Source organism: Jaculus jaculus, chromosome 9 (genome assembly GCF_020740685.1).
Source record: "Jaculus jaculus isolate mJacJac1 chromosome 9, mJacJac1.mat.Y.cur, whole genome shotgun sequence".
Taxonomy (NCBI): domain Eukaryota; kingdom Metazoa; phylum Chordata; class Mammalia; order Rodentia; family Dipodidae; genus Jaculus; species Jaculus jaculus.
This window is the reverse complement of record NC_059110.1, coordinates 78,562,353-78,588,904: the sequence shown is the minus strand read 5'-3', so window position 1 is coordinate 78,588,904 and position 26,552 is coordinate 78,562,353. Positions and strand designations below refer to the sequence as shown.

At 50.9% G+C, this 26,552-nt stretch overlaps 1 protein-coding gene across 2 annotated transcripts; it reads right to left on the bottom strand.

Moving 5' to 3' along the window:
• Smtnl2 (smoothelin like 2) lies at positions 1–26,552 on the bottom strand. 2 transcript variants are annotated; one of them, XM_004672409.2, is made up of 8 exons: positions 26,141–26,552; positions 17,011–17,098; positions 16,401–16,643; positions 15,769–15,844; positions 14,688–14,867; positions 13,692–13,809; positions 13,239–13,390; positions 1–908 (listed from the first exon to the last, which is right to left on the bottom strand). In XM_004672409.2, exons 1-8 carry the CDS (start codon positions 26,528–26,530, stop codon positions 782–784), a joined length of 1,374 nt encoding a protein of 457 aa, XP_004672466.1. In that variant the 5' UTR covers positions 26,531–26,552; the 3' UTR covers positions 1–781. The 2 variants fall into 2 exon arrangements, with proteins under 2 accessions (XP_004672466.1, XP_045013860.1); XM_045157925.1 differs by lacking the exon at positions 16,401–16,643.

Genomic DNA, 26,552 nt, shown 5'->3' with positions numbered 1-26,552 from the left:
AAAGTTCAAGACATCTTTTTATGTACAAACAGGTCAATGGTACAGGTGGAATCCTTTTTACAAATACTTGCAGCAAATCACCTATAAAAAGATGTGAATAAAAACTCTGAGCACAAAGGGCCTATTCTTTCAGCCAGTGTCTCCTACGAAGACCAGGAGCCCCTCAGGACCCAGATAAGAGCCCACCCATCTCCCCACAGAGGAGAGGTGACTTGACAGTCATGTGCTGCCCAGGACCTGGGTTTGATTAAACTGTTTCTGCCCAAGACTTGGGTCTGCTATGTCAAGCTGTTGAATTAAGTGTCTTTTTCCTGGCAGTGGCCCAGAGGGAGGGAGGAAAAAGACCAACAATAGTGTGAGGAAGTAAAAAAAACTCTGGGTATTTTGATTAAAAAAAAGAAGAAAAAGAAAAGAAATACACTTGGTAATCAATGGAACCCTCTCAAGCCAATGTACCTAAATTCATCAGAGGGAAAACCATAATTTAGTATTCCAGAAGCTACACAGGCAAGCATTTTCTGGAGGAAGGAAGATCATTACTTAGCACCAATTTCTCTCACTCTGGGAGTTTTTCCTTTTCCTTTGAGCCCTTGGCGGACATCAGGCTCGGCTCGGCGCAGCCTGTACTTTTAATCAGTAACTGGGTGTGAGGGGCACACAGTCACAAGCGAAAGAACAAACAACGAGTGTACACCAGAGGCAGCTCTTCTCGGGGGTCAGACGGCCCCTGGGAACGCGAGCAGCCCCGCAGTCTCTTCCCGGGCTCTCGGGGCCTGTGGCTTTACTCAAAGCGCCGCAGGTGGTTGTACAGCGACTGGACGTAGGTGAAGACACACATGGGGTCCGGCTTGCGGCCCATCACCATCATATCCTCCACTTCAATGAGGCGCTCACAGTTGGCCAGGGTCCTGAAACACAGAAGCCCCGTCAGAGCACAGTTCCAGCCAGCAGACAACCCTGCAACAAGGCCATCATCTCTGTCCCCAAACACAATGCAACCTGGAGCCTGAGGTGGCCACTGTGTGCAGCAACAGGAACGTCAAATAACCAGGAAAACTTTCAGAGTCACTTAGTCCATGTAGCAGTTCCCAAACTCCCAAAGACATGAACCACCTATGCAGTTCATATTTAGACTTAGATTTAATTTACTTAAACTTTATGTGAAGTTAAATTCAAGTTTAAAAAAATAATAAATGGGACTCTAGAGATGGCTCAGAGGTTAAGGTGCTTGCCTGTAAAACCTAACAACCCGAGCTCAATTCCCCAGTACCCACGAAAAGCCAGATGCACAAAAGGGGGTCATGCCGGCCGTGGTGGTGCACGCCTTTAATCCCAGCACTCGGGAGGCAGAGGTAGAAGGATCGCCGTGAGTTCAAGGCCACCCTGAGACTACCTAGTGAATTCTAGGTCAGCCTGAGCTAGAGTGAGACCATACCTCAAACCCCCCCCAAAAAAGGGGGTGTTATTCATCTGGGGTTCCTGTGCAGCAGCTGGAGACCGTGGTGTACCCATCCCCCCTCTGCTTGCAAATAACTTAAAATCTTTTAAAAAATAAATGTATGTCAGTATTGTGTGGACAAAAAAGATAAACTGCTAAAATAAATGCAAAACTAGAATAAAAAATGAACTCATTCACTGCCTCCTGAAACAGTACATTTGAGTTTGTTGTTTTTTTGCTTAATATTTTTTTTATTTGAGAGAGAGAGAGAGAATGAGTGCACTGGGGCCCTAGCCACCACAAATGAACTACAAATGCATTGCCTCTTTGTGCATCTGACTTTACATTGCTCCTGGGAAACTGAACCTGGGTCCTTAGGCTTCACAGGTAAGCACCTTAACTGCTAAGCCCTCTCTCTAGCCTGATTTTTTATTTCTGATTTTTTGTCTTTTGGTTTTTTAAGGTAGGGTCTTGCCCAGACTGACCTGGAACTCACTATGTAGTCCCAGACTGGCCTCAAATTCACAGAGATCCTCTTACCTCTGCTTTCTGAGTGCTGATATTAAAGGCATGCACCACCACACCCAGTTTGTTTTGGGGTCTTGTTTTGTTTTGTTTTTTTGGTTGAGGTAGGGTCTCACTCTAGTCAAGGCTGACCTGGAATTCATTATGTAATCTCAAGGTGGCTTCTCAGGGAGGATTTCACTGAGATTCTCCTACCTCTGCCTCCCAAGTGCTGGGATTAAAGGCATGCACCACCATGCCTGGCTTTTATTTTTAATTTTTTAGGTTTTAAAATTTTATTTATTTTTTTACATGAGTGCTGGGAATCTGAACTCAGGTCTTCATGCTTGCACTGCAAGCATTTTAGCCAGTGAGCCATCTTCCTAGCCCTGTGCTTTTTCTTTTATTATTTATTTTTTATTGACAACTTTCATAATTGTAAATAATATCCCATGATAATTCCCTCTCCCCCCACTTTCCCCTTTGAAGCTCCATTCTGCATCATACCCCCTCCCCCTCTCAATCAGTCTCTTTTATTTTGACGTCATCACCTTTTCTTATTATTATGATGGCATTTTTTGGTAGACAAAGAAGCAGACAGAGAGAGGAAAAAAATGGATGAACTAGGGCTTCTAGCCACTGCAAACGAATTCCAGACACATGTGCCATCTTATGCAGCTGGCTTACATGGGTACTGGGGAATTGAACCTGGGTCCTTAGGCTTTATAGGCAAGTGCCTTAACCACTAAGCTATCTCTCTAGCCCTGTTTTTTTAGTTTTTGAGATAGGGGCTTGCTGTTTAGCCCAGACTGGCCTTAAGTCATGCTCCTCCTGCCTCAGACTCCCAAGTGCTGGGATTCAGGAATGTATCTCCATGCCCAACTCTAAAATAGTGTTTTTAAACTTTTTATTTAAGCCAAAACCCACAGTAAGGAAGATATTATTCACAGTGGTTCAGCACATGCATGCACACACATATACACACAGAAGCTTTATTCCATGACTCAATCCATCTGATATCAAAATTTTTAAAGAAGGCTAGAGAGATGGCTCAGTGGTTGACACTTACCTGCAAAGCCTAACAACCTGGATCAATTCCCCAGTGTCCATGTAAAGCCAGATGCACAAAGTGGTGCATGTATCTATAGTTCGTTTGCAGCAGCTACAGGCCCTGGCTTACCCATTGTGTGTGTGTGTGTGTGTGTGTGTGTGTGTGTGTATACTTACAAATAAATAAAAATATTAAAGGGAAAAATGTTTCTATACTAAATAGGTACAGACTTTTTTTCTTCTTCCCATTATTCATTAAAATATAAAAGTTGGGGCTGGAGAGGTGGCTTAGCGGTTAAACGCTTGCCTGTGAAGCCTAAGGACCCCGGTTCGAGGCTCAGTTCCCCAGGTCCCACGTTAGCCAGATGCACAAGGGGGCGCACGCATCTGGAGTTCGTTTGCAGAGGCTGGAAGCCCTGGCGCGCCCATTCTCTCTCTCTCCCTCTATCTGTCCTTCTCTCTGTGTCTGTCACTCTCAAATAAATAAATAAAATTTAAAAAATATATATATATAAAAGTTGGAGGTCAGGAGGAGTGGCTTAGTGGTTAAGGCATTTGCCTGCAAAGCCAAAGGACCCAGGTTTGATTCCCAGGAACCAGGTTAGCCGGATGCACGAGGAGGCACACATGTCTGTATTTGCAGTGGCTGGAGGCCCTGGCATGCCCATTCTCTCCCTGCCTCCCTCCCTCCCACCCCCCTCTCTCTCCCTCTCCCTCTTCCTCTGTCAAATAAATAAAATAAAATATTTTTTTAAAAAGTTGGAACTGGGCATGGTAGCACATGCCTTTAATCCCAGCACTTGGGAAGCAGAGATAGGAGGATCACCATGAGTTCAAGGCCACCTGAGACATACTGAACTCCAGGTCAGCCTTGGCTAGAGTGAGTTCCTACCTCAAAAACCATATACAGAAGTTGGGGCTGGAGAGACAGCTTAGCAGTTAAGGCACTTGCCTTCATAGCCTAAGGACCCAGGTTTGATTTCCTAATACCCACATAAGCCAGATGCACAAGGTGGAAGCTGATGACTTTTTATAATGGCAAGCGCATCATATTAGATATTATAAAGAAGGGCCAAATGTGGTAGATCACACCTACAATCAAAGCACATGAAAGGCTGAAACAGGAGGCTTCAAGTTCAAAGCCAACCTTTACTACATAGTAAGTAAATAAATCAATAATCTAGAGATGATTTTAAAACACACAGGAGGACTGCATGGTTATATGCATACACTGTGCTATTTCACAGAAAGGACTTGAGTATGTAAGATTATGGTTCAAAATCTATCATGAGCTTGGGCTATAACTCAGTTGGGAGAGTGTTGGTCTAGTATACATGAAGGCCTGGGTTCAATCCCTGCCACCACATACAATGGGCATGGTGGCACATGCCTGTAATCCCAGCACTCAGGAGGTGAAGGCAAGAGGATGAAAAGTTCAAGGTCATCCTCAGCTATGTAGCAAGTCCAGCCTGAGCTATATGAGACTCTGTCTCAAAATACATAATATCGGGCTGGAGAGATGGCTTAGCAGTTAAGTGCTTGCATATGAAGCCTAAGGACCCCAGTTCGAGGCTCCATTCCCCAGGACCCACATTAGCCAGACGCACAAGAGGGCTCATGCATCTGGAGATCATTTGCAGTGGCTGGAGGCCCTGGTGTGCCCATTCTCTCTCTCTGCCTCTTTCTCTCTCTGTCTGTTGCTCTCAAATAAATAAATAAATAATATCAAGCTGGGGACACGGCTCAGGGGTTACAGGCACTTGCTTGCAAAGCCAACCAGCCTGGGTTTGATTCCCCAGTATCTGCATAAAGCCAAATGCACAAAGTGGTACATACATTTGAAATTCATTTGCAGCAGCAAGAGGCCCTGGTGTGCCTATTCTCTCCCTTTTTCTGCTGGCAAATAATTAAAAATTTTTAAAAAAATACATAAAAGCCAGGTATGATGGCACACACCTGTAATCCCAGCACTCGGGAGGCAGAGGTAGGAGGATCACCATGAGTTTGAGGCCACCCTGAGACTACACAGTGAATTCCAGGTCAGCCTGGGCTAGAGTGAAACCCTACCTTAAAAAATAAAAATAAATAAATATAAAAAGTACATAAAGTTGGGCTGGAGAGATGACTTAGAGGTTAAGGCCTTTTCCTGAAAAAGCCTAAGGACCCAAGTTTGATCCCACATAAGTGAGATGCACATGATAACAAATGCATCTGAAATTCATTTACAGTGGCTAGAAGGCCATGACATGCTTATTCTCACTCTCGCTTTCTCTGTAATAAAAACATTTCTTAAAAATATATAAATAAATAAAATATTTAGCCGAGGATGGTGGTGCAGGCCTTTAATTCCAGTGCTTGTGAGACAGAGGTAAGCGGATCGCTGTGAGTTCAAGGCTAGCCTGAGACTACATAGTGAATTCCAGGTCAGCCTTGGCTAGAGCGAGATTCTGCCTTGGAAAACCAAAATAAATAAATAAATATAAAATATTTTAAAATAAATAAATAAATAAAGTCACCAGGCATGGTGGCATATGTCTTTAATCCCAGCACTTAGAAGGCTAAGGTAGGAAACTGCTGGGAGTTTGAGACCAGCCTGAGTCTAATTCCAGGTCACCCTGGGCTACAGCAAGACGCTACCTTGCAAAACCAAAGGATAAAAACAAATAAAATCGTCTCATCACCTCCCCTCTTGTGTCACCTTCCCCAGCCTTTGGGGGCAGGTGGGGGGGGGAGGCTGTGCCTTCTGCCCTAAGAACACTAGCTTACACCTCTCAGCTCCTGCATAGACTCTCTAGAAATAGTACTATTTCACAGGAGTTTGGGAAAGCTGACAGCCTCCAGACAACTGGAAGGTGATTACAGCAGTCAAAACTGGTTCCTGAAGTCACAGTAGATGTCCCATGGAATGCTGTGTGATGCCCCACAACATCCTGCCTCTACTCACATGTGTCTGGCTCTCCTGGATGCCAACAACAGGCAGAACCAAATGGGCAAGATGGCTGTGGTGAATCCACTTGTCAGCCCTTCCTTCTACAGCTGTGTGTGCTTTGGCAGTTCTAGGCATCTGTCTTTTTTTCCACAAAACCAGTAAGTGCAGAACTGTCGGGGTTCAAACCCTAGTTCCAACTTAGGACAACACATTTAACTCTCCAGGTCTCAGTTTTCCCACCTAGAAGACTATCCACCTCACATAAATGTAGGCATAAAAATTAATGAGCTGGGCATCGTGGTATACAGCTTTAATCTCAGCACACAGGAGGCAGAAGTAGGAGGATAGCTATGAGTTCAGGCCACCCTGAGACTACAAAGTAAATCCTAGGTCAGCCTGGGTTACAGCAAGACCCTACCTGGAAAAGCAAAAAATAAAATTCTCTCCCTCTCCTCCCTCTTTTTCTCTCTCAAATAAATAAATAAAAATGAAATATTTTTTAAATAATTAATAAACTTATCCATGCAAACCCATCGGAGTGGTATCTGGTCCATCCAAGAGCTCCTTAAACTGTTAAGAGATTGTTATTTCCACCTTTCTTATTATCACAACTCACCTTAATGTTTTATCTATTTATTTGAGAGAGAGAAAGATGCAGAAAGAGAGAGAGAATGGGCACACCAGGGCTTCTAGCCACTGCAACCGACCTCCAGACACAGTTGTCACCTTGTGCATCTGGCTTACGTGGGTATTGTGGTATTGATCCTCGGTCCTTAGGCTTAACAGGCAAATACCTTAACCACTGAGCCATCTCTCCAGCCTCACAATTCACTTTAAAAAGCAGAGAGGAGCCGGGCATGATAGCACACGTTTTTAATCCCAGGTCTTGGGATGCAGAGGTAAGATCGCCATAAATTCAAGGCTACCCTGAGACTACATAGTGAATTCCACTATCAGCCTGGACTATAGTGAGACCCTACCTCAAAACAAAACAAAAAAACAAAAGATTAAAGCAAAAAGCAGAAAGGATCACAGAGAAAAGAGGGGTGGGTGTGAAATCAAAACAGCTGGCCAGATTCCAGCTCTGCTGATCCCTCCACCTGCTTGGAACCATTTCAAGGCAGGAAGTCCCAATCTACCTCCGCTCTCTTCCCTGCAGCCCTGGTGGAAACTTGTGCTTCCACAGTATGCCTTACGTACCTTGTCCCCCAAGAGCCCAGCCAGAGGGGAAGCTCCAGTGAGTAAGCCAGGGCTCCTCAGACCTTCAGCACTTCCTACCATGACACCCACGAGGCAGCTCCCTGGGCTGTCCGTCTGTGTCCCTGAGACAAAGACTGTAACATTAGCATCTGGCCCTACTCTGTGGGGCTGGCCAGATGCCAGGCCTCCTATCAGAAACCAAATGTCAAGGTGAAATGGAGACATCTGTCCTGAATCCTATCCCGGCTTCCCCCTAGGGACTGAAGCGGGCTACCCATAAGGGAACCCAGAGGCTTCATGGGGTGACAAGTGGGTTTGGCACTCTCTCTCCCTGGAAGGGTTTGATGTCAGGGAGGTCAACCCTCTGACCAGAGCAGCTATTCAAAGGTACTTCATTGACAAGGCTTGAAAAATCTTGAGTTCAGAGGTCGGTGACCCAAGTTCAAACACCTTCCAGAAATATCACCTGTCATCCATATCGACTTCCACCTGCCTCACGGAGAGAGCCCTGCCTCCCAAATCCTCCCTCTCAAGCCTGCCATTCAGAGGCCCACAAGAGCCTGAGGCACCGTCACTGACAGCAGCGGCCTCACTACTGGACCCTCTGAGGCCTTTAAGGCCCACGTTGCTTCCTCTGCAGGAGGCTCTTCCACGTACTTTCTGCCTCATGGTCCCACAAGGTTATTCTCAGTCTAACCTTTTTACCCTACAACAGAGCCCTTCCCATGTTGGAAGAGAACCTGTGTACCTGTGTCTTTCTCTAAAACATAAATCTCTCTGCTCCCTTAGTCGTCCCCTCAAAGGGCAGGAGGATGCTGTCCTCCAACTCATTCTGGTTTCTCTCGAGCCTACCTCACAGACACATTCAGAAGCGCTGGTGCAGAGGACAGCTAGCAGAACCCCTCCTTCGTTCTAGAGGCTGCAAACACTCTCCAACCAACGATCCTCTGACCAGCCCAGGAAGCAAGGCTTCAAGATCAGGATGGCCATCAGAATGGAAGTGATGAGCAGCCACTCTCCGCTGCCCAGACAAGAAGCCATCGGCAAGGGGCCAGTTCCCCTAAAAGCAACCAGGGTTCTGGGTCACAATCTCTCTGGTTCCCAACCCATTCCACTGTTTTTGTGCGTTTTTGTTGTTATTGTTGCTTTTTGGTTTTTTTGAGGTAGGGTCTCACTCTAGCTCAGGGTGACCTGGAATTCACTATGTAGTCTCAGGGTGGCCTTGAACTCATGGCGATCCTCCTACCTCTGCCTCTCGAGTGCTGGGATTAAAGGTGGGAGCCACCACGCCCGGCTCCCACTGTTGTTTTTAAGTTGAGCGGATGAGAGTGGGGGAGGGAAGTCAGAGAAAAAGGATCACAGTTGGAACATGCAGCCACCACCTCTCACTTGCTCCTTTTCTTTCTCTCAGCACCTCTTTTCTTTCCCATATCACCTACTTCTTCCTCTGAGGAGCTCCAAAGTCTCCACCCTACAGGCAGAACAGCACCCCTGTCTACAGGTAGAACAGCACCCTGCATTCAAGGCCACTGCATAGTCCCACCAGACCCCCCAGGTGCTCCCATCCCAGCCTGTCCCTGCCGGTCGAGCACGCTCCCTCAGAGACACCGTGGTAACAGCCACAATGGGAACACGATCCTAGAACTGCAGGTACAGGCTAAACAGGAGACCACAGGGACACCTGCTGAGGACAGTGCAACCAGTCAGCTGTGTCTCAGGAGACAGAATACAAGACAGCGCTGGTCACTGATGACTTTTACCAAGACTTATGTCTGAAAATATTAGAGGTCCTGATTAGCTGACACATTTTTAAAACATATATTTTTTAAAAAGCCATTTACTTATATGCAAGCAGACAGACAGAAAGAGACGGAGGGAGGGAGGGAGGGAGGGAGGGAGAGAATGGAGACACCAGGACCTCTAGCCACTGCAAAGTAACTCCAAATGCATGTGCCACTTTGTGCATCTTGCTTTATGTGAGTGGATACTGGGAAATGGAACCTGGATCATCAGACTTTGCAGGCAAGCGCCTTAACCACTGACCCATCTCTCCAGCCCTTAAAACATGCTGTTCTAAAAATGATCCAAGCTTGCTTTAAATAATTCAAACTACTTAGAAAAATCACTTTAAATGCCACTACAACCAGATGCAGGGTGACACCGGCCTACTATCATGAACTCTGACGGGTGTTATCTTACTGTTCATTGCCATCTTAGGCTACTGTAGATTGGTTGATTAGGGACGTGGAAGAGGGACTGAGAGGTGACTTTTTTTAAGCTTGCTCTCAATGCAGAGCGGGTTGGTGCTGCTACCTCCCATCTGGTTTTAGACAGAGATACATGGACACTACAAATAGCCCTCAAGCCCCTTCTGCTGGGTGTAACCAGAGAACAGGCACATTCCGCGCAGGGCAGTGGCAAGTGGGAAGCCTCAGACTGCATGTCCTGAGGCCTGAGCTCTGCTCTGCACAGGCTGGGAAGGAAAGGGGCAGACGGGTCACAAGCCCACCCCTCAGCCCCTTCCATAAAAGGGATGGTCCACCATCATGCCAGGCCCTGAACACCTGTCAATACGGGAAGCTCATTCTGCTGTTGACGTCACTTCATTCAACACAGATTAGGACACTAGGAATCTCTGGGCCCCTTTACTATGGGGTGAGAGGGGTCTCCATTGCATCTTTGTGCCTTGAAGACCCTTGCTCACAGAAGGTTCTGGAAGCATTTCCTTCCTGATGTCTAGATGCATGGCTTGGGAACCCCGTGTTCTCCTTTCCCTTCCAAAGGTTTTGCCTTGATCAGATCCCAGGCTCCTTTCAGCTCACACTGCCTGCTTCCAGGCTGCCTTAGCTATCCCCTGCATGCATGGCCCTTGACTTTCAACAATCCTGTGTGTCCGCTCATATGCTGCTAGCAAATCCAAGGCACTGACAGACATTGTTTCCAATACCCTCAGGCAGGTGATCCTGTGCAGCCTATCTGACCAGCCACTATCCAAGAAAAAAGGGATCCAAACAGCTGTCTTCCCAGGAGGCCACAGAAAGGTAGGGCCATCTTCCAGGCCTCTCTCCCTCCTACCTGCAGAATAATCTCCTGGATGACTCAGTAGGGGAGGCTCCTTCCCAGGCTCTGAACAGCCTCACCATGCACACCTGCCTGTAACACCCCTCCCCACTCTTTGGAGTCAGCAGAAAAGCCAGAACTCATCTCAGAGGCCCCATCACACCCTGCACCCCCTTCTCCTGCTGGGAGCAGACTTGGAGTCACAGGGAGGCAGGGCCAAGATTACTGTGCTGTTGGCTCTGGAAAGGGGGGAGGCAAAGCTTGGACCAGCCCCCATCCACCCCCAGGTTGGGAATAGCAGAAACATCTGTTTGGATTGTGAAGGCTCCATGCACATCCTGGAATAGCTCTGGCCCTGGCTGCCCAGGGAAGCTGTGTTCCTTGTGAGTTGGGGCACAGAGCCACCATCTCACGATTCAGGCTGTCTGTCATTCTCCCCGCCATAGCTCAGCTGGGTCTACAGCTCTAGGTGACCAAGATCGCCAAGACATGAGCTGGCACTGCTTGGGCCCCTGAACTGAGGATAAAGAACTCTGTAAGCCAAGCCCAGCCTCCCCAACTAGGATGGGTCTTGGGGTGACCTATGTGGGAACTGTGATCCCACACATTCTAGCAGTCTGATTTTTGACAGTTGCCATTTCTGAGTTCCAAGCAGCTGGGCCTCCTCCTGTGAGCCACCTCCTCCCCACCTCATGCCACGACATTTGGCACAACTCCACCATCGCCTGGATCCAGTTGCATAACAACTTGTCCAAGCTGCTTCTGCTATTAGGATGACAGCTAATCCCAAGCAGCCAAGAAAGGCTTTGAAAGTACACAAGGCGTTCCTATGACCCCAAAGGGACCAAGCATCTGAGACAACACAAGAAGCCAGAACCCCTATCCCAAAGCTTCAGACTGAGGAGCAAGCTCCAAGCCAAAGCCCCAATTCTCCCCCAGAGCAAGCATTCCTGCCCTAGAGAGGGATGGCTGCCTAGGCTTCAGGCGGGCTTCCAATACCAAGCATGGCTTATGAAAACCATTGGCTCTACTCCTTCCCTGGCCAGGCTCAGCATGAGGGGCCAGGGCTGGGTGATTGGGCTGAAAACAGAGTGGATAAGATAGTAAGCAAGGCCTGGGGTGGGGCTTCCTTCAGCCCAATCACTTGAGTACATGCGAGGAAGTGGGATCTTGAGGACTCCAACTAGGATCAACATGGTCCTTTGGTGATACCAGGCACGAAGGCATAGTGAAAGAGCTTCAGAAAACTGTTTTGGTGTCTGCCTTCCTTGTCTTTGACCTTCAGAAAGCTTAACATGAGGCAGGCCTAAGCACTGCTGTCTCTGTCCTGCTTGGTGGAGGAGCTGTGATGGGTCACAGTGATAGCTCTAGACTCTGATTGAGGTTAGCCAATAAGAGGCCCTAAGGTGAGGGCAGGAGGGGAGTAAGGTCAGAGCATGTACGCTGTGATGCCCTTCTCTGCCACGTCATGGTGAGCTGGGCACATTCACAGGCCCAAAACACAGCTCTGCTCAGGCAGCCTCTGTTCTGCAAACAGCAGCACAAGGCTGGTTGTGCCCACACTGGCGTTTCCCTGATGGTGTTGTCCCAGGGCACCTGCCCCATGTCTCTAACTCCTGCTCATGCCTTCAAAAAGAGTCCGCATACGCACCCTGCGATGGTTCATCTTCACTGCCAGCTCGGCTGGCTCTATAATTACCTAAGAAACGCCTGTTTGTGTGTCTGTGGGGGTGTTTCTAGAAAGGTTTAACTGAAGAGGGAGATCAGCACCATCCAATAGATTGGGATCCAAGGATGAATAAAATGAGAAAACAAAGAATCAGCATCCCTCCTTCCCTCCCTCCCTCCCTCCCTCCCCCCCTCTCTCTCTCTGCTTCCTGACTGTGGACACAATGTGACTTGCCATCTCATGCTGCCACACCTTTCCCACCATGATGAACTGCACCCTCAAACTGTGAGCCAAAATAAACTCATCATTCATTAAGTTGCTTTCATCGGGTATGGTCACAGCAAGGAGAGAAGTAAGTAACATACACCCCTCCCAAGCCTGACTAAACACTCATGCCCCACCCAGGGTCCTGACAGACAGACCTCGCTTTGACAACTCTCCTGATGTTCAGTGGATTGCCTGTGGTAAATAACAAAATCCCAGACAGATTTTCCACATATATCCTGAGCCTAGAACTGCATGCAATCCCTCTCCCCCAAATCTTCTCCCTAGGAGTTGGACATAGAAGGCAGGTCCCATGTTGTGAATATAGCTTGTCCCTACCCAAATTCATGCTTAGGCATGGTCTACAAAGTCATGCTGTTGAAAGGCGGGGGAGCTTTGAAGAGGCATTTGGATCATGAGGAATACACCCTCATCAAGGGACCAAGGTGGTTCTCATGAGAGTAGGTTCATTATCTTGACACTTATAAGGCATCAAGCTCCTTTTGCCCTTCCTCTCTTGCACATGTCCCCACCTGCCCTTCTGCCTTCTACCATGGGGCCCTCACCAGAAGCCAAGCCAATGCCAGCACCATGATCTTAGACTTCCAGCCTACAGAACCATGAGCCAAACAAACCTCTTTCCCTTGTGAATTACCTGGTCTCAGATTCTCTGCTATAGCAACAAAAAACAGCCAAAGGCAGTGGGTAATTTCACAGTCTATCTAGGACAGTCTTTAAGGGAAGCAAAATCCACTTTGACAATGTACCAGGTATATCCAGATTTAGGCTGTGCAGCAGCCAGGGCTCATCTGCATCTTCCCAGCAGCCTGAGGGCATGCACCAGTGCTACGGGAACCTTGTTCCACTGCTCACATCAGACTGACTGATTTCCTAGACTGTACCCACAGAGGCTGAACACCCAGAAAGAAGGCCTGCTCCAGTGTGAATAATGTGTGTCCCTTGGTAAATCCCTCATCAGCTTTAGTCTTCCCATCTGTACAAAACAAAGATAGACAGCATGACCTCAAGGCCCATCAGCTTTCCAGAAATCCACCCAATGTGACTTCATCCACCTGGGACATAATCTGGCTCAAGGCCTGGCCAGGGTGGCCTGCCATACTCACTCGGCCATTGTGAAGGCCAGCTCAAAGTTCTTCTGCCGCTGCGTGGGGCTCAGGGCATTGTAGTCGAAGGCATCAGGGAAGAAGGAGTGCACCAGGGCGCAAAAGGCCATCCCGTCGCTCCAGCTGGAGGAGAAGTTCTGCAGGTCCACATGCTGTGAGCAGAGTGAACAGAATCACTGTGATCAAGGTGGGGGGCCACTCAATCTAACCCTTCCAGCCCCTCCCCCAGGCCCATCACCACCCCAGTCAGCAACAAGCCACTACCACCAGACCATACAAAGGTGCACTACACCTGTGCAATCAGACTAGGCCCAACTGCAAAATTTCTAAGCACACGATGTGAGTGGCTTGGGTACCACTCAGGAGATAAGAGCTCCCTGGCTTCTACCCCTCCCCAACCTGGCAGGAAGCCAAGGGCAAGAGTGATGCCTACTCTGCCCTGGTCCACCTCACCTGGTAGCCCAGGGTCTTGCTGCGGCACCACTCAAGCAGGATCTGCTTGATGCTGCTGGCACTGGCCACACCGAAGCTCTGTGACCTCTTCAGTTTGGCCCTGGCCTCACCTTTGCCTCTGTGGAGAGAGGGCAGACCTGCTGTGGGGACGGATGGAGGGAATGTTCTTGCACCTGCCGGTCTGCTCATCCAGACAGCACTGAAGCACACGGGCCGTGCCTGATAGTCATACCCACAAGCACAGCCCCACACACCAGACACACAGCCTCCCATCCACATCCAGCCCTCCAGAACTCCTGCGTACGGTCGCAGCAGGAAGCAGGGGGTGCTGAATAACCCTAAAATGGAGGATCTGAGCAGCATGGCCCTTTGCACTCTGCCTGGGCCACTTTTCTCTTCCTTTCATCCTGCCCTCCTTGTGGATCTCAGTGAGGGATATGTCAGTGGGGAGCATTCCCATGCAAGCCTGGGCAGAATCCTGCACATACAGCAGGCATCACCCCATACAGTGAGTACAGAACTCAGTATATGTCAAGACAGGCTATTATCCAAGGATCTTCATGGCATGGCAGTAGCCTTGGACTCCTGGCTTAGACTCTTGGGTCCCCACTGTGTCATCTCTTCAGTCCTCAGGCAAAGCCAGTCCTGTAGCTGGGCCCCCTCCACCCAGCTAGGAATCCCAACACCCTGCCAAACTCCCTGGTTCTACCCAGAAAATAAAGGAGCAACAATTCAAGTGTAAGGGCATGCTGGGAACGCTGGAGATACACAAGACCAGGGTGTCTCCTCATGAGGGGGAGTGGCTCTCACCAGGCCTGGGCTGACTTCCAGCCCTATAGCCCTCTTCTCCTCACAAAGGGGACCCCTTGGCCAACAATCCATTTGCAAAGTAGCCTTGACCTTGAGAGAATGGGATGGGGTTCAGCCTTGCCCTGACCCCACTCTAAGTTGGGCCTACTTTGGAGGCTCTTAGGGCTGTTCTGGGGGTGCTCGTACTTGCCCGCTGTATCCTGCTCCCACTTCTCAAACAGTGCCTTCCGGGCCTGAGCACCTGAGGTGCGGGGCAGTGTCTGCGACCTCACCAGTTCCCTGCGACGCTCCCCCTGGCGAGGGGCCTGCATCGTAGCAGGCAGAGGTGGGGATGGAGGTGACTGTGGTGGGGTCACCATTGGGGGGCTGAGGAGAGAATTACAGAGTCAAGAACACAGACCTAACCATCACCAGCTCCCTTAGGCTGAAGGCAGAACCCCCACAGAGTGTGCATGAGGTGATGGGCTCCCATGCACCCAGGATAAACCTGGACCACAGGCACTGGAGGGGCAGTGGGAGAGCTAACCCTGCCCAGTCTCCAACTGGTTTGGCAGGTTTTCTGAACTAGGCTGCTGTCTGGAGCATGCTTGGCCTGACAGGCCCAACTGGGGCGGGAGAGTGGCCTCCTCAGAGGGGGCATAACCACCCCTTGGCAGGTGTCAATGTCTTGGGAGGGCAGGGGACAATATCCATAGCCAAGAGATATATACCCAGAGTCAGCTTCTCTCAGGACCAGGCCCCCTCCTCCACTACCTCCAGATAAGACCCCCTTTGTCCTCCCCCTGGAACAATCTGCCAGGGAGCCACAATTCTCCTTTTATTATAGCTGTCTTCCACCCTACCCCCACCTCCAGTTCCAACCACAGCCCAGGAGGCAGGAAAACATAAACTTGAAGGAAGCCGGACCCATGGGAAGCTCCTGTTGCCTGCCTCAGCGCCAGGCCTCTCGAGGCACCTGCTCAGTCCAAGGCAGCAAGTGTCCAGCTGGAAGGAAGCCCCACAGCCAGCAGGGAAGGAGGAAGAGAAAGTGAGGGGTGCTCCTGTCCACTTTTCTCCCATGGGGATCAAGATGCAGCCATACGTACCTACAACATTTTACTGGACTTGCCTTAAAAGGTCTGTGGAGAAGCCAAACTTTGGGCATGGTCAGCCCCCTTCCCCAGCTCCCACCTGACCTGCTGACCTGGTTCTGCAGAGCACCCACCCCACAAGGGTCAGCCAGGTCCCAGGCAGAGCACAACAGCCACCAGGGGAACCAGTGACTCACCTGTCCTTGCGTTTTCCTGTTGTCACTGCCCCGTACCCAGAGCTGGACAAAGACCGAGTGAAAGAGGAATTCTTCTCTGCCGGATGAAGGGAAGACAGAAATAATAAACTTGGCCTGAGGAAGAGCCATCCACCCTTCCTCTGACCCATTTACCCTGCATCACTCTGTGGACCAGCAAGGGCCTGGGGCTCAGCTGGCCTCACCTCAGAAAGTCAAAGGAAGTGTGATATTAAAGAGAGCTCCCCCTGCTCTCTTGAGGGCACAGAGTCTAAGTTTCCTGTTTTGTGTGACCAATAAACATGCCCCAACCCCTTTCTGAGAAACTTGGGCAATGCCAGCCCAAGTCACACATGGATAGGACCACAGACCCAAGACAGGCCCTCAGGTGATGGGGAGAGGCTGTGCCAAATGTGCAGGGAAACCATGGCCTCAACCCATCATTAAAGCCATGGCTGACCCCGCTGGAGTGATGCCGTTTCATGGCATCTCTGGAGAGCACATGACAAGGACAGGGCCCCTCGCCCAGGCCAGACAAGTGGCCTCAGCCTAGGGTCTGGAGTGGGTGCCCTGAGTCTACTGCCTCATCCACCCTGAAGTAGGGTTGGTCCCAATACCACCCTATCTGATCATACCAGTGGGACTGGGAGTCCAAGGGGTGATGGTATCACTGGGGCTTGGACTGAAGCCCCCCAAGATGGCAGCAGACGTGGGTGACAGAGCTGCAGCTGTGGTCTCTCCAGAGAACTTCTCAGACACTCGAGTGGTGGCTGTGACAGGCTGGTGGGGCAGCCTCAAGGGGAGGCTCACAGGGCGAGGCTTGGGGGGCTCCGGGGCCGAGGAGGTTTGAGCGCTCTCAGGAGGTCCGTCACCTGGACCTGGAACATGTGACCAGCCAAGATAAGTCAGCTATGATAGCCAGCAGGGCCTCAGACACCCCCAGCAGGGCTGGACTCAGTAAATACTAATTGGCTTATGGGTCCACTTTCCACCCTCTTCTGTGTCTGGACAGTTTCTCAGCCTCTGTCTGCTTTCCTCCAAACACAGGGAAGCGCACTACCTTGAGGACCTCCCATTGTCCTCTGTGTTTAAAAGTTCTACTGCACACTGAGGCTGCTCTTCAGCAGCCTCTCTACCTGTTGACATTTAGTCCCAAGCACCACTGTACCCGGCTGGCACAGATGTATGCCTGTGGCCCTGAGCTCCAAACCTAACCAGCCACCTCCCTTCCACTTTGGTTCCTACCTGCACCCAGCTGGTGACCATTCTCGATGATGCCTGAGTTTGAGGTCCGTCTCATCTCTGGATCACCAGCCTCATCATGATCCACGCTCTGCAGAAACACCGACCACTAAACCACATCACCTGGCACCAGCTGCCCAGGCCAAAGTCACTTCCCAAAGCCCCTTCTGTTCTGACAGGGCAAACCTCACATAAACACAGCTCCTGAGACAACAGTCCTCAGGAGTTACAATGGTAGGCAAGCTGCAATAAACCCACCCAATTACAGGGCCTCCCACTGCATAAGAGGCAAACATCTCTGATCTCATCCCAGAGCCCCAAATGACTAAGGACAGAGGTCAAGGTTGCAGGTTCTGAAACAGTGCGGTAGGCAGCTCCTGCTCTCAGCCAGGCCAGACGACAGGTGGGAAAATTTGGCCTCTGTTCCCCACAGCTGGGCCAGGCAAACATGGTTACCCTCCCGGGAACAGCAGCCACAGGGAAGTACATAGGCCTTCGACACCCCCTCACACTGAGGCCTTTCTGCCTGACCCAGAGCCAAGGAAGTTCTCCAGATACGCTGACTCCACACCCTCTCCCTCCTCTCAGGGCTACAACAGGCCTTGGGCACCAGAACAAACACCAAGAAGAGAGTATAGGACCCGAGCCATAGCATGTTCCCTCTAAGTCTCAGACTAAGAAAGGAGACAGGCATTCGGGAACAGTCAAGACCATTTCAGCGATACAACCTGAGTCAGAAAAGGGACCTGCTGCCTGGGATTGTCCTGGGTAAAACAGCCAGAATGTGTGGCCAGAGGGGAGAGCCACCTTCCCCTCCCAGTGAGCCATCACCTGTGTAGGGTTAGGTTTGGGGTGAGGAGTTCAGCCTGGCAAAAGGGGACAAAAATAGATCCTAACCATAGACTGTGAAAAGTTCAGGTCAGGTGGCTTGAGGGGTTGGCTGTCCCTCTCCCTACATGCCCCAGATGACTCGGGTTCTCCTGTAACTAGTGCTGGAGAGGGCAATTGAGCAAGCAGTACACAGGTGGTACTAGACCAGTATGAAGATGCCTATGGCAGTCTTCCGTGCAGATGGTCTGGAAGGTTCCCCAGGGACAGGGGTGCCTGGGCCAAGCCCACAGTGAGCCAGGTACCCAAGAACAAAAAGACATTCTGGAGCCACTTTGAAATCAAGCTGGAGCTGAGCTAAAAACCTCCTCCCTGTAGACCAGCTGACAGAAAGCTCGAAAAAGCTAAGCTGCATGCAGCCCTGTGGAAGAGAGAAGTCATCAGTCGAGATAAACAACAGTGGACTGAAAGCCTTAAGTTTGGCCAGCCAGGTCAAATGAGCCAATGGGTGCAATAGTGGCATGTCTGTTATGAGGGAAACCAACTGCCTGCTCTCTAATTAGACTGGAGGCCTGCTCCATGAGAGGGAATACATGTCTGACACCCTACACCTCATCAAAAGCCTATGGCATGGAAGGTCATGAGCCCTAAGGAAGTAATGCCTGCTGGTGTCTGACTAAATGCACATATTATGCTCACCAAACTGCCCTGTTCATACCCATATATTAATGCTACTCTCACCTTTGGTTAGAGAACCTTCTCTTTTCAGATGGCAGTGACCTTGGGATGACTTGAGAAGGCACCATGGTGCTGAGAAGTGACAGAGGAGTGTTCAGCACTAAAATATCTCTATCACACCTTCCAAGGCTTAGGGTTCATTGCAGAAGAGGTGGCAGAAAGAATGTAAGAACCAAAGGGAGGGTAGGACTGCTAACAATGCAAGCTTCCAGACAAAAAATTGCCTGGATATCCATGACCTTGCAATGCCTAGTATTACCTACACAAGACCTTCATAATAGGAGGAAAAGATGACACCAAAATAGAGAGAGACCGAGAGGGGGAGGGGATAAAATAGAGTGAATTTATGAAAGGGAAGTGGGGGAGGAGAGGGAATTATCATAGTTTATTGTTTATAATTATGGAAGTTGTCAATAATTTTTTTTAAAAAAGCCATTCTGGGGCTGGAGAGATAGCTCAGTGGTTAAAGGTGCTTTCTTGCAAAGTCTGATGGTCCAGGTTCAATTCCCCAATACCCACATAAAGCCAGGTGCACTTAATAGTGTAAGTGTCTGGAATTCGTTTGGCAGGAGGCCTTGGTGTGTTTTCTCTTTCTCTCTCTCTCTCTCTCTCTCTCTCTCTCTCTCTCTCTCTCTCTCCCCCCCCTCCCTCTTTCTCTCTCATAAATAATTGTTTTTAATTTTAATTTTTTTTTTTTTTTTTTGGTTTTTCAAAGTAGGGTCTCACTCTGGTCCAGGCTAGCCTGGAATTAACTATGTAGTCTCAGGGTGGCCTCGAACTCATGGTGATCCTTCTATCTCTGCCTCCCAAGTGCTGGGATTAAAGGTGTGCGCCACCATGCCCAGCTCAAATTTTTTTTTTTTAATTTTTAAAAAAGCTATTCCACCAAGTATGATGATGCACACCGTTAATCCAAGAGGCTTAGGTAGTAGGATCACTGTGAGTTGAGGTCAGCCTGTGACTACATTATGAATTCCAGGTCAGCCTGGGCTATCAAGACTACCTGAAAAAACTAAATTAAAAAAAAAAAAAAAAACACATTCAAGCAAGGATTAGTTGCTACAAAAGCAGAAATCATCAAGGGCCTGGCATCTTGCTCCTGTGTGATGCTACCAGTCGGGAGTCCTTGGACTTGACTCCCTAGACAAGCTCGGAGCCTGCAGTGTGTGTTAGGAACATCCTTCAGAATAAAGCAAGAGGGAGCTGGGAAGATGGCTCAGAGTTTAAAGGCACTTGCCTATAAAGCCTGCCAGCCCAGGGTTCAATTCTCCAGCCACCCATATAAAACTACAGCATTCATTTGCAGCAGTAAGAACAGACACACAAATTAATAAATTGAAATTTTTTAAAAAGATAGCAAGAGTGCCATGAAAGGGGGTGTCCAGTGAGAGACAGGTCCATAGTCCTTAATGGAGAACTGGAGAGGAGGTATGAAACAGGATGTGGAAAGGCCAAGGGCAAGGACTCTGAGCCTTGGAGAGAAAGAGATATGGCTGGCAGTGAGCAGATGTAGGAGGAAGGACGCCAAGCCTTTTCCAAGCCAAGTGACAGAAAGGTGGAGTGGGGACAGGACAAGGATTTCCATCTTGAACAAGATGGGTATAAGGAGCCCTGGGGACCAGGAAGCTTGGGAGGTCATTGAATACTTGAGGCCAGTGTGAAACAAAGGAAGGATGGTGAGGAGGAAACAGTCATGGCTGCCAAGGCTCCTAGGAGCCCAGCAGAGGAAGATTCAGCGCGGGGCCGGGCCCTGGGAGGAGGCACCAACATCTCAGGGAGCAGTGATGTCTGTCTGGATAGCAGAAAGCACAGCCAGGGAGGTGAGAAGAAAGCCAGGTGGCTGAGAAAGCTGAGGGAGGAAGCAAGTGAAGAAGACCGGTATGTCCTTCTAAAGACAGCTGGAGATCAAGGAAAATGAGGCCAAGATGGGAAAATGCACCCATCATGCTTAGTCAAGAGACGATCACTGGTGATGGTGGTGGAAACAGAATCAAAAGGTATGGGGACAGGCGACAGGCATGAGACCACCTTGGGAGAAGCCAAGGGGACAGCCAGCAAGCCTGGGCTGCAGAGTTTCACCAGCTGCCCGTGTCCTAGTCACGTAAGGGGGTCCCAGGTTTTTCCAGGTGGTTGAGGCAGGACCAAGCTGAGAGAAACAGTCTAGCAACATGAGGGGACCATTTATAGGGTGGGACTTTATAGACAGGCTGTAACTCCTCAATTTCTAATCAGGAGAGAGGAGGGGAGAGAGAGGACTACTGACAGGAATACAAGACTGTTGGGCATCTCCTGCACTCTGGAGCTGGACAGGGGAGTTGCGGTGGGGGCAGGGGGTGCACAGTCAAAGCCTGGGAGCCAAAAGAGCAGGGGAAGGAGAGCCAGTCAGTCAAGCTAGAACCCCAGCCTCTCCTGTCAACAATACTGAACAGCTCTGGGGTCTCCATGTGCCCCCATCCACCCCACTCTGGTCCAACAGGTTCCACAAGTCCCTGCAGGGGCCTTAAGGGACAGACTGATGGTGAAATCATTTTCCCAAGAATAAAGGTGTCTCTGCTCCCACCCCATGCCTGTCCCTACATGTTGCAGGTCACCACCCTATATAATGCCCCAAGGGACCAAAAGAAGTAGCTGCTGTACCTCTTTGTTGGCCATGGTCCTGCTAAGGGGTCTTTGCAGAGAGGAAAGAAAGGGGCTAGGGAGGTGGTAGCAGCTTAGCTGAGTCCAGACTTCCAGGCTCCCCTGCCCCTCACTCCTCCAGCCCCCAACTACAGCCACCCCTAGCCTGAGGAAAGTGTTATGCCATGGGGCTATTCTGCATGAGAGTGGTAATGTCTGCATGGGGGCACGTGAGTGCAGGTGCATGTGCGCATGCCGGAAGACGGCCTTGCAAACTGCTTCTCAGGTGTCATCTACCGATTGTGAGACAGGGTCTCACATTGGCCTGGAGCGCACCGAGTAGGCTAGAGTGGATGGCCAATGAGCCATAGGGATGCACCTGTCTCCACGACCCCAATCCTTAGATGGCTGGTGTGTGTGCACCACCACTCCTGGCTCTTCTTACATGGGTTCCAGGGATCAAACTCAGGTCCTATGCTCACCAAGCAGCGCTTTACAAAATGAACTATCTCCCCAGACCCCAAGGGGCTATTTGAGATGGCCTCCCACCCATCGACACACCGAGGGGAGCAAGCCTAGGGCTGGTGGAGACCCTCAAACTCACTATAGCTGAAGGCAGCAGTCAAGGTTTGGGTCTGGATTCTCTTTCCCCCATGCAGAGCTCTATCCACAAAGTGCTCTGGCCTTGAAGGCAACATCTCAAGACAAGCATGTGTCCCAGGACGTGGGTCAGAGTGAGCTTGACCCCTGCCATCTTAGCCAGATGGCAGGGAGGAGAAGATGTGAGTATTCAGTGGGACCATGACAGTTAGCGCAGCCCTAAAATAAAAGGGTTGAGCTTGGCTGGGAAGGAACAGGCTCTTCTCCCAAGCCAATGCCCACCCTAAAGCCCCTGACATGCTTCCCAGGGTGGGGCGATGCTAATCTACTGGGTGCAGCCTGGCTCAGGCATGACGACAAGAGCCTGAGAGGACCCTCTGTGGCTGATGCCAGGGCAGAAAGGACAGTGGAGTTCCAGGGCTGGAGGAGGGCTCTGATGAGCTAGCCTGTCACTCCCAGTTTCCATCTCAACTTTGTTTTAAGCAGGGGAGGTGCCTGTGAGGGGCGCCCAGGCCTGGGAACTCAGGAGGAGAAAAAGGGGATGAGATAAGCATGATTTCAGGGACTCAAGAGATAGGACCCTCTTACGGAGAGCTTTTGAAATATTTTTGTGGGGGAAGAACTAGCATTTCTGGAAGGACCCATAAGCTCACACAGGGACACGGGAGCCTACTTGTGTGCTCAACACAGCCCACACAGGGCAGAAGCCACATCCTAGAATGGTTAACATCACTGTCCCAGTCCATCTCCACTCAGACCACAGCTTTAGAGAACTCAATCCAAGCTTCTCCCCAAAGCATTAAGCTCCCTTATCACATTGCCTCTGGGAAAGGCAGGCTGATAAGGCGAGTCTGGTTTCTTTCACTGGTGGGGCCGCTGACACCCAGCTCCTGGCCGTTGTTCCTCGGGGACTGTGCTGCCTTGACCATGTGGACACAGAGGCTCCAACTTAGCTAAGGATAACATTTGCAGAGAACAACTCAAAGCCAGCCTCCTGGTCCCCAGCCGGGGCCTGACCTCAGGCTGCTGCAATCCACCCCAGGCCCCCAACCTCCCAGCTTCCTTCTCCTGGTCAGACAACAGCAATGGTTCCTGGGATGCTTTGGTTAACCAGATCAAGTGAACACCAACTAGCCTGCTTAGCATGTGGAGCCCAATAGCAGTAGGTTAATCCCCCTTGGTTTAGACACAAAAAAACAGGCCCAGGTGAGAGAAGACCCCCACCCCAAAGCATGTCCTGTCTGCTCCAGAATCTCAAACCTCCTGTAGAGTCCTTCCCAGTTACTCCCACTGCACTGCTGTCCTCTCCTCCTCCTAAGTTTCCCTGACCATCCCTCCGCCCTCCAGTCCCATGTCCCATGTTGTCCACCAGGGCTGTGTGCTCAGAAGTGGATGACTTCATCAACCTCTGCAGTGCATTTATCTGCTGAGTAAAATCCACCTTGATTTGTGGAGCCAAATGGTCTCCAAAGCTCAATACTTGTTACAGAAGGATGATGAAACACCACAAGGTCTGACCATAAACCAAGAGGCTTCTGAATCCAGGATAGGACCCTCATTCCCAGGCCCCTGTCACAGACACAGAGTAGAAGCCACAATGCTAGACTCCCAGCACCCACCTGGGACTCCAGTGTATCATCACTATTTGTGATCAAGCACTGATCACAAGCCACTTGCTGGTCAAGAAATATGTATGTGGCTCCTCCCAGTCTACCACATATTGGCTCAGAGCCTTTGTGGGTGCCCCTGTGAGGGGGAACAGTGCAGAAGTGAAGACTATTGCCCCAGGGGTCAGCCAAGGGGAAAGCAGCCTCAGACCCTGAGAGCTAGGGCTCAAGGGCCATAAAGCCTCAGAGCCAACCAGAGAAGGGTCTGGGTTCTCACTGCCTCTGGGCCTTTCTCAAGTCCTCAACTTACTCGCCAGCTCTTCAGCCCCAACAATATTGTAGTATGCCTGCTCACCCCAGTGTCTTCTTCCAGAAGGCTCCCTTCTCTGGATTTCTGGGTAGGTACTTACTGGGTTCTCCTTACTCCCTAACAGTTCCTTGGTCCAGTTTTGTTTCCTCTAACTCTTCTGCCTCTGCTACAGCCCTCAACACACCACCCCACTCTACAAGTTCAACTGCCATCTCTGTCCAGACAGCCCCTAACCTTCTGCCTCAGAAGCACCAGACCAGTCCATCTGTCCTGGGCAGCCTCACCTGGGTGTGCCACAGCCCCTCACAGTCAGCAAGTTCCACTTGTATCTGTGACCCAGTAGTGCCCCAAGGCACATTTGCCCACTGTCTCTATCCTCAACAACCACCTGACTACTGACTCCCCAACTAGATCCTACCCCAGGCAGTCCATCCATATACCACGCCACAGGCTAAGCTCAGACCCATCCTGTCTCCTTGGATCATCACAATTAAAAATGCTGTGTAGCTATTCCTCCAGAACTGAAACATTTCCTCCTGGATGAAGGCTAATAAGACTGGGAAAGTCAGAAAGTTACAAGACTCACAAGGCCCCTCCCCAAGGTTATATGCGCAGTAAACATCTGGTGGGAAGAGAAGACTCTCAGGGGAACCAGAACACTCAGTCCAGGAACGCAGCTTTCATGAATCTTAGATGCTGGAGTGGGCTGTTCTGTGAGCGGCTGTCTTTGAGTCACTCATGCTCCTGTAGGGAACCCCAATAAAACTGGATCACCAAACAAGACTTGGGTGCAATCATTTCTTTGGTCTGCCATCAGTGCCTTATCTGGGGTGAATGCTTACATCTACCTGAGAAAAAACACAACAGACTCTGGTCCATTCATCCTCCAACCCACAGTGCATCTTTGAGGAAGCTTGCCAGGTCCAAGGAGGGTCCTGTGCCTTTGTGACTCAGCTTCCCCCAAACCCCTAACTGTAGGCTAAAGGCAAATTTCCATCGAAAAAGTCACAACTGGAAAGACAGATGTCACAACTAGAGAGACTTATATAACTATATGACAGAATTTTATATTTACATATTTCATATATAAATTCTCTCCTATATAGAGAGATATTTCTTAAAAATTGGACATCCAGCTGGGTGTAGTGGTACACAGTTTTTTGTTTTTTTTTTCTTTTTGGGTTTTCGAGGTAGGGTCTCGCTGTAGCCCAGGCTGACCTGGAATTCACTGTGGAGTCTCAGGGTGGCCTCGAACTCACGGCGATCCTCCTACCTCTGCCTCCCGCCCGAGTGCTGGGATTAAAGGTGTGTGCCACCACGCCCGGCCGGTGCACGCTTTTAATCCCAGCACTCAGGAGGCAGAAGTAGCAGGATCACTGTGAGTTTAAGCCAGCCTGAGACTGCACAGTGAATTAATTCCAGGCCAGCCTGGGCTACAGTGAAACTCTAGCACCAAGCCCACCTCAGATACCCAATGCAAAGGGACTACTGTTTGGAGCAGGGGATCTCTGGCTCATACTGTTAGTGCTGTTCAACCTGGGGCCACCTCCACCCAGGCTGTGACCTCCAAGGGGCAAGGTCTTATCTGATCTCTTCCTCCAGGGACCCACAGCAGGAGATCTGAGACCCTGAGAGATTGCACAGAGGAGGGGCAGTAGGTGCGAACTCAGAATATATGGGAGGTCAAGATGGAAAATCCCACCTAAGGGCCAGTGCACATTCCATGGCAACGGTCTATCCAAGACCTGCCACTCCAGGAGGTCCATGCTCAGGGTAGTGATTGGTCCACACCAGCCTCTGGCCAGTCAGTGACCCCAGAAATCTAGACACTGCTAAAGGCCAGTTCCCTCCTCTCCCTTCCCGGGTAGGGATTAGCCCCCTGCAACGTGAGTTCCCAAACGCAGCTGTTGAGCGGCCCAGACCTGACTGCAGCCCCCCACACACCCACACACAAGGCAACTCAGTCCGGGTTAATCTATAACCCCAGCGGTCAGGCCTCAGTGAAACACAACTACCGGGGTGCGAGAGCAGAAGGGGGTGGAGGGCAGGCGGGGAGTGCGGACCATTCCACGCGCAGGTGAAGCCGCAGGCGGTTCAGTAGAGTCAAGGGCGATACCTCACGTCCTAGCTTTGAATGTCACGGGACAGGGGGAGAGAGGGCAGGATTCCGGGCAAACACCGCCTGGACCCAAAGAAGTGGGAGACAGGTGCTGAGGGCAGGCTAACGCACTGCTTTAGTGGAGTGGCGACGGGACCCCCGTTACCAAGTCCCAGCGGCAGGTGGAGGCATAGTCCTCGGACAAGAGGACGCTCCCGAGCGCACGCACTCGGGGCGGAGGGGCGGCACCCAGGCACCCAACCCCACTCCCCCGCGCACGCGCATATCGCTCCTATCGGTGCACCGCACTCCCCCGCACCCGCTCCTGGGGCTCACCTGGCTGCGGCCCGACAGCGAGAAGGTGGCATGGCTGGCAAAGCGTGCGGTGCCCAGGCGAGGTGCTCGCTCTGCCACCCCGGGCGCGGGCGGCGGGCTGGGGGTGCCGGGTGCCGGGGAGAGCCCGCTCGCCAAGCCCAGCGCCTCTACCTGGCGCGTCAAGCGTTCGAGCTGCGCCTGCAGCCGCTGGTTGTCGCGCTGCAGCTCGGCCACGGTGCGCGCCAGGGGCCCGGCCAGGCGCAGCGCCTCGGCCACGCGCCGCTCCACGCCGCGCTGCAGCCCCTGCATGTCCTCGTGCAGCGCGCGCACCGCGCCCTCCAGCGCCGCCTCGTAGCGGCCCAGCGCCTCGCGCACGCTGCGCGCCTCCTCCGCGTCAGGGGTCGGCTCCATGGCCAAGTGGGGCGCACCGATC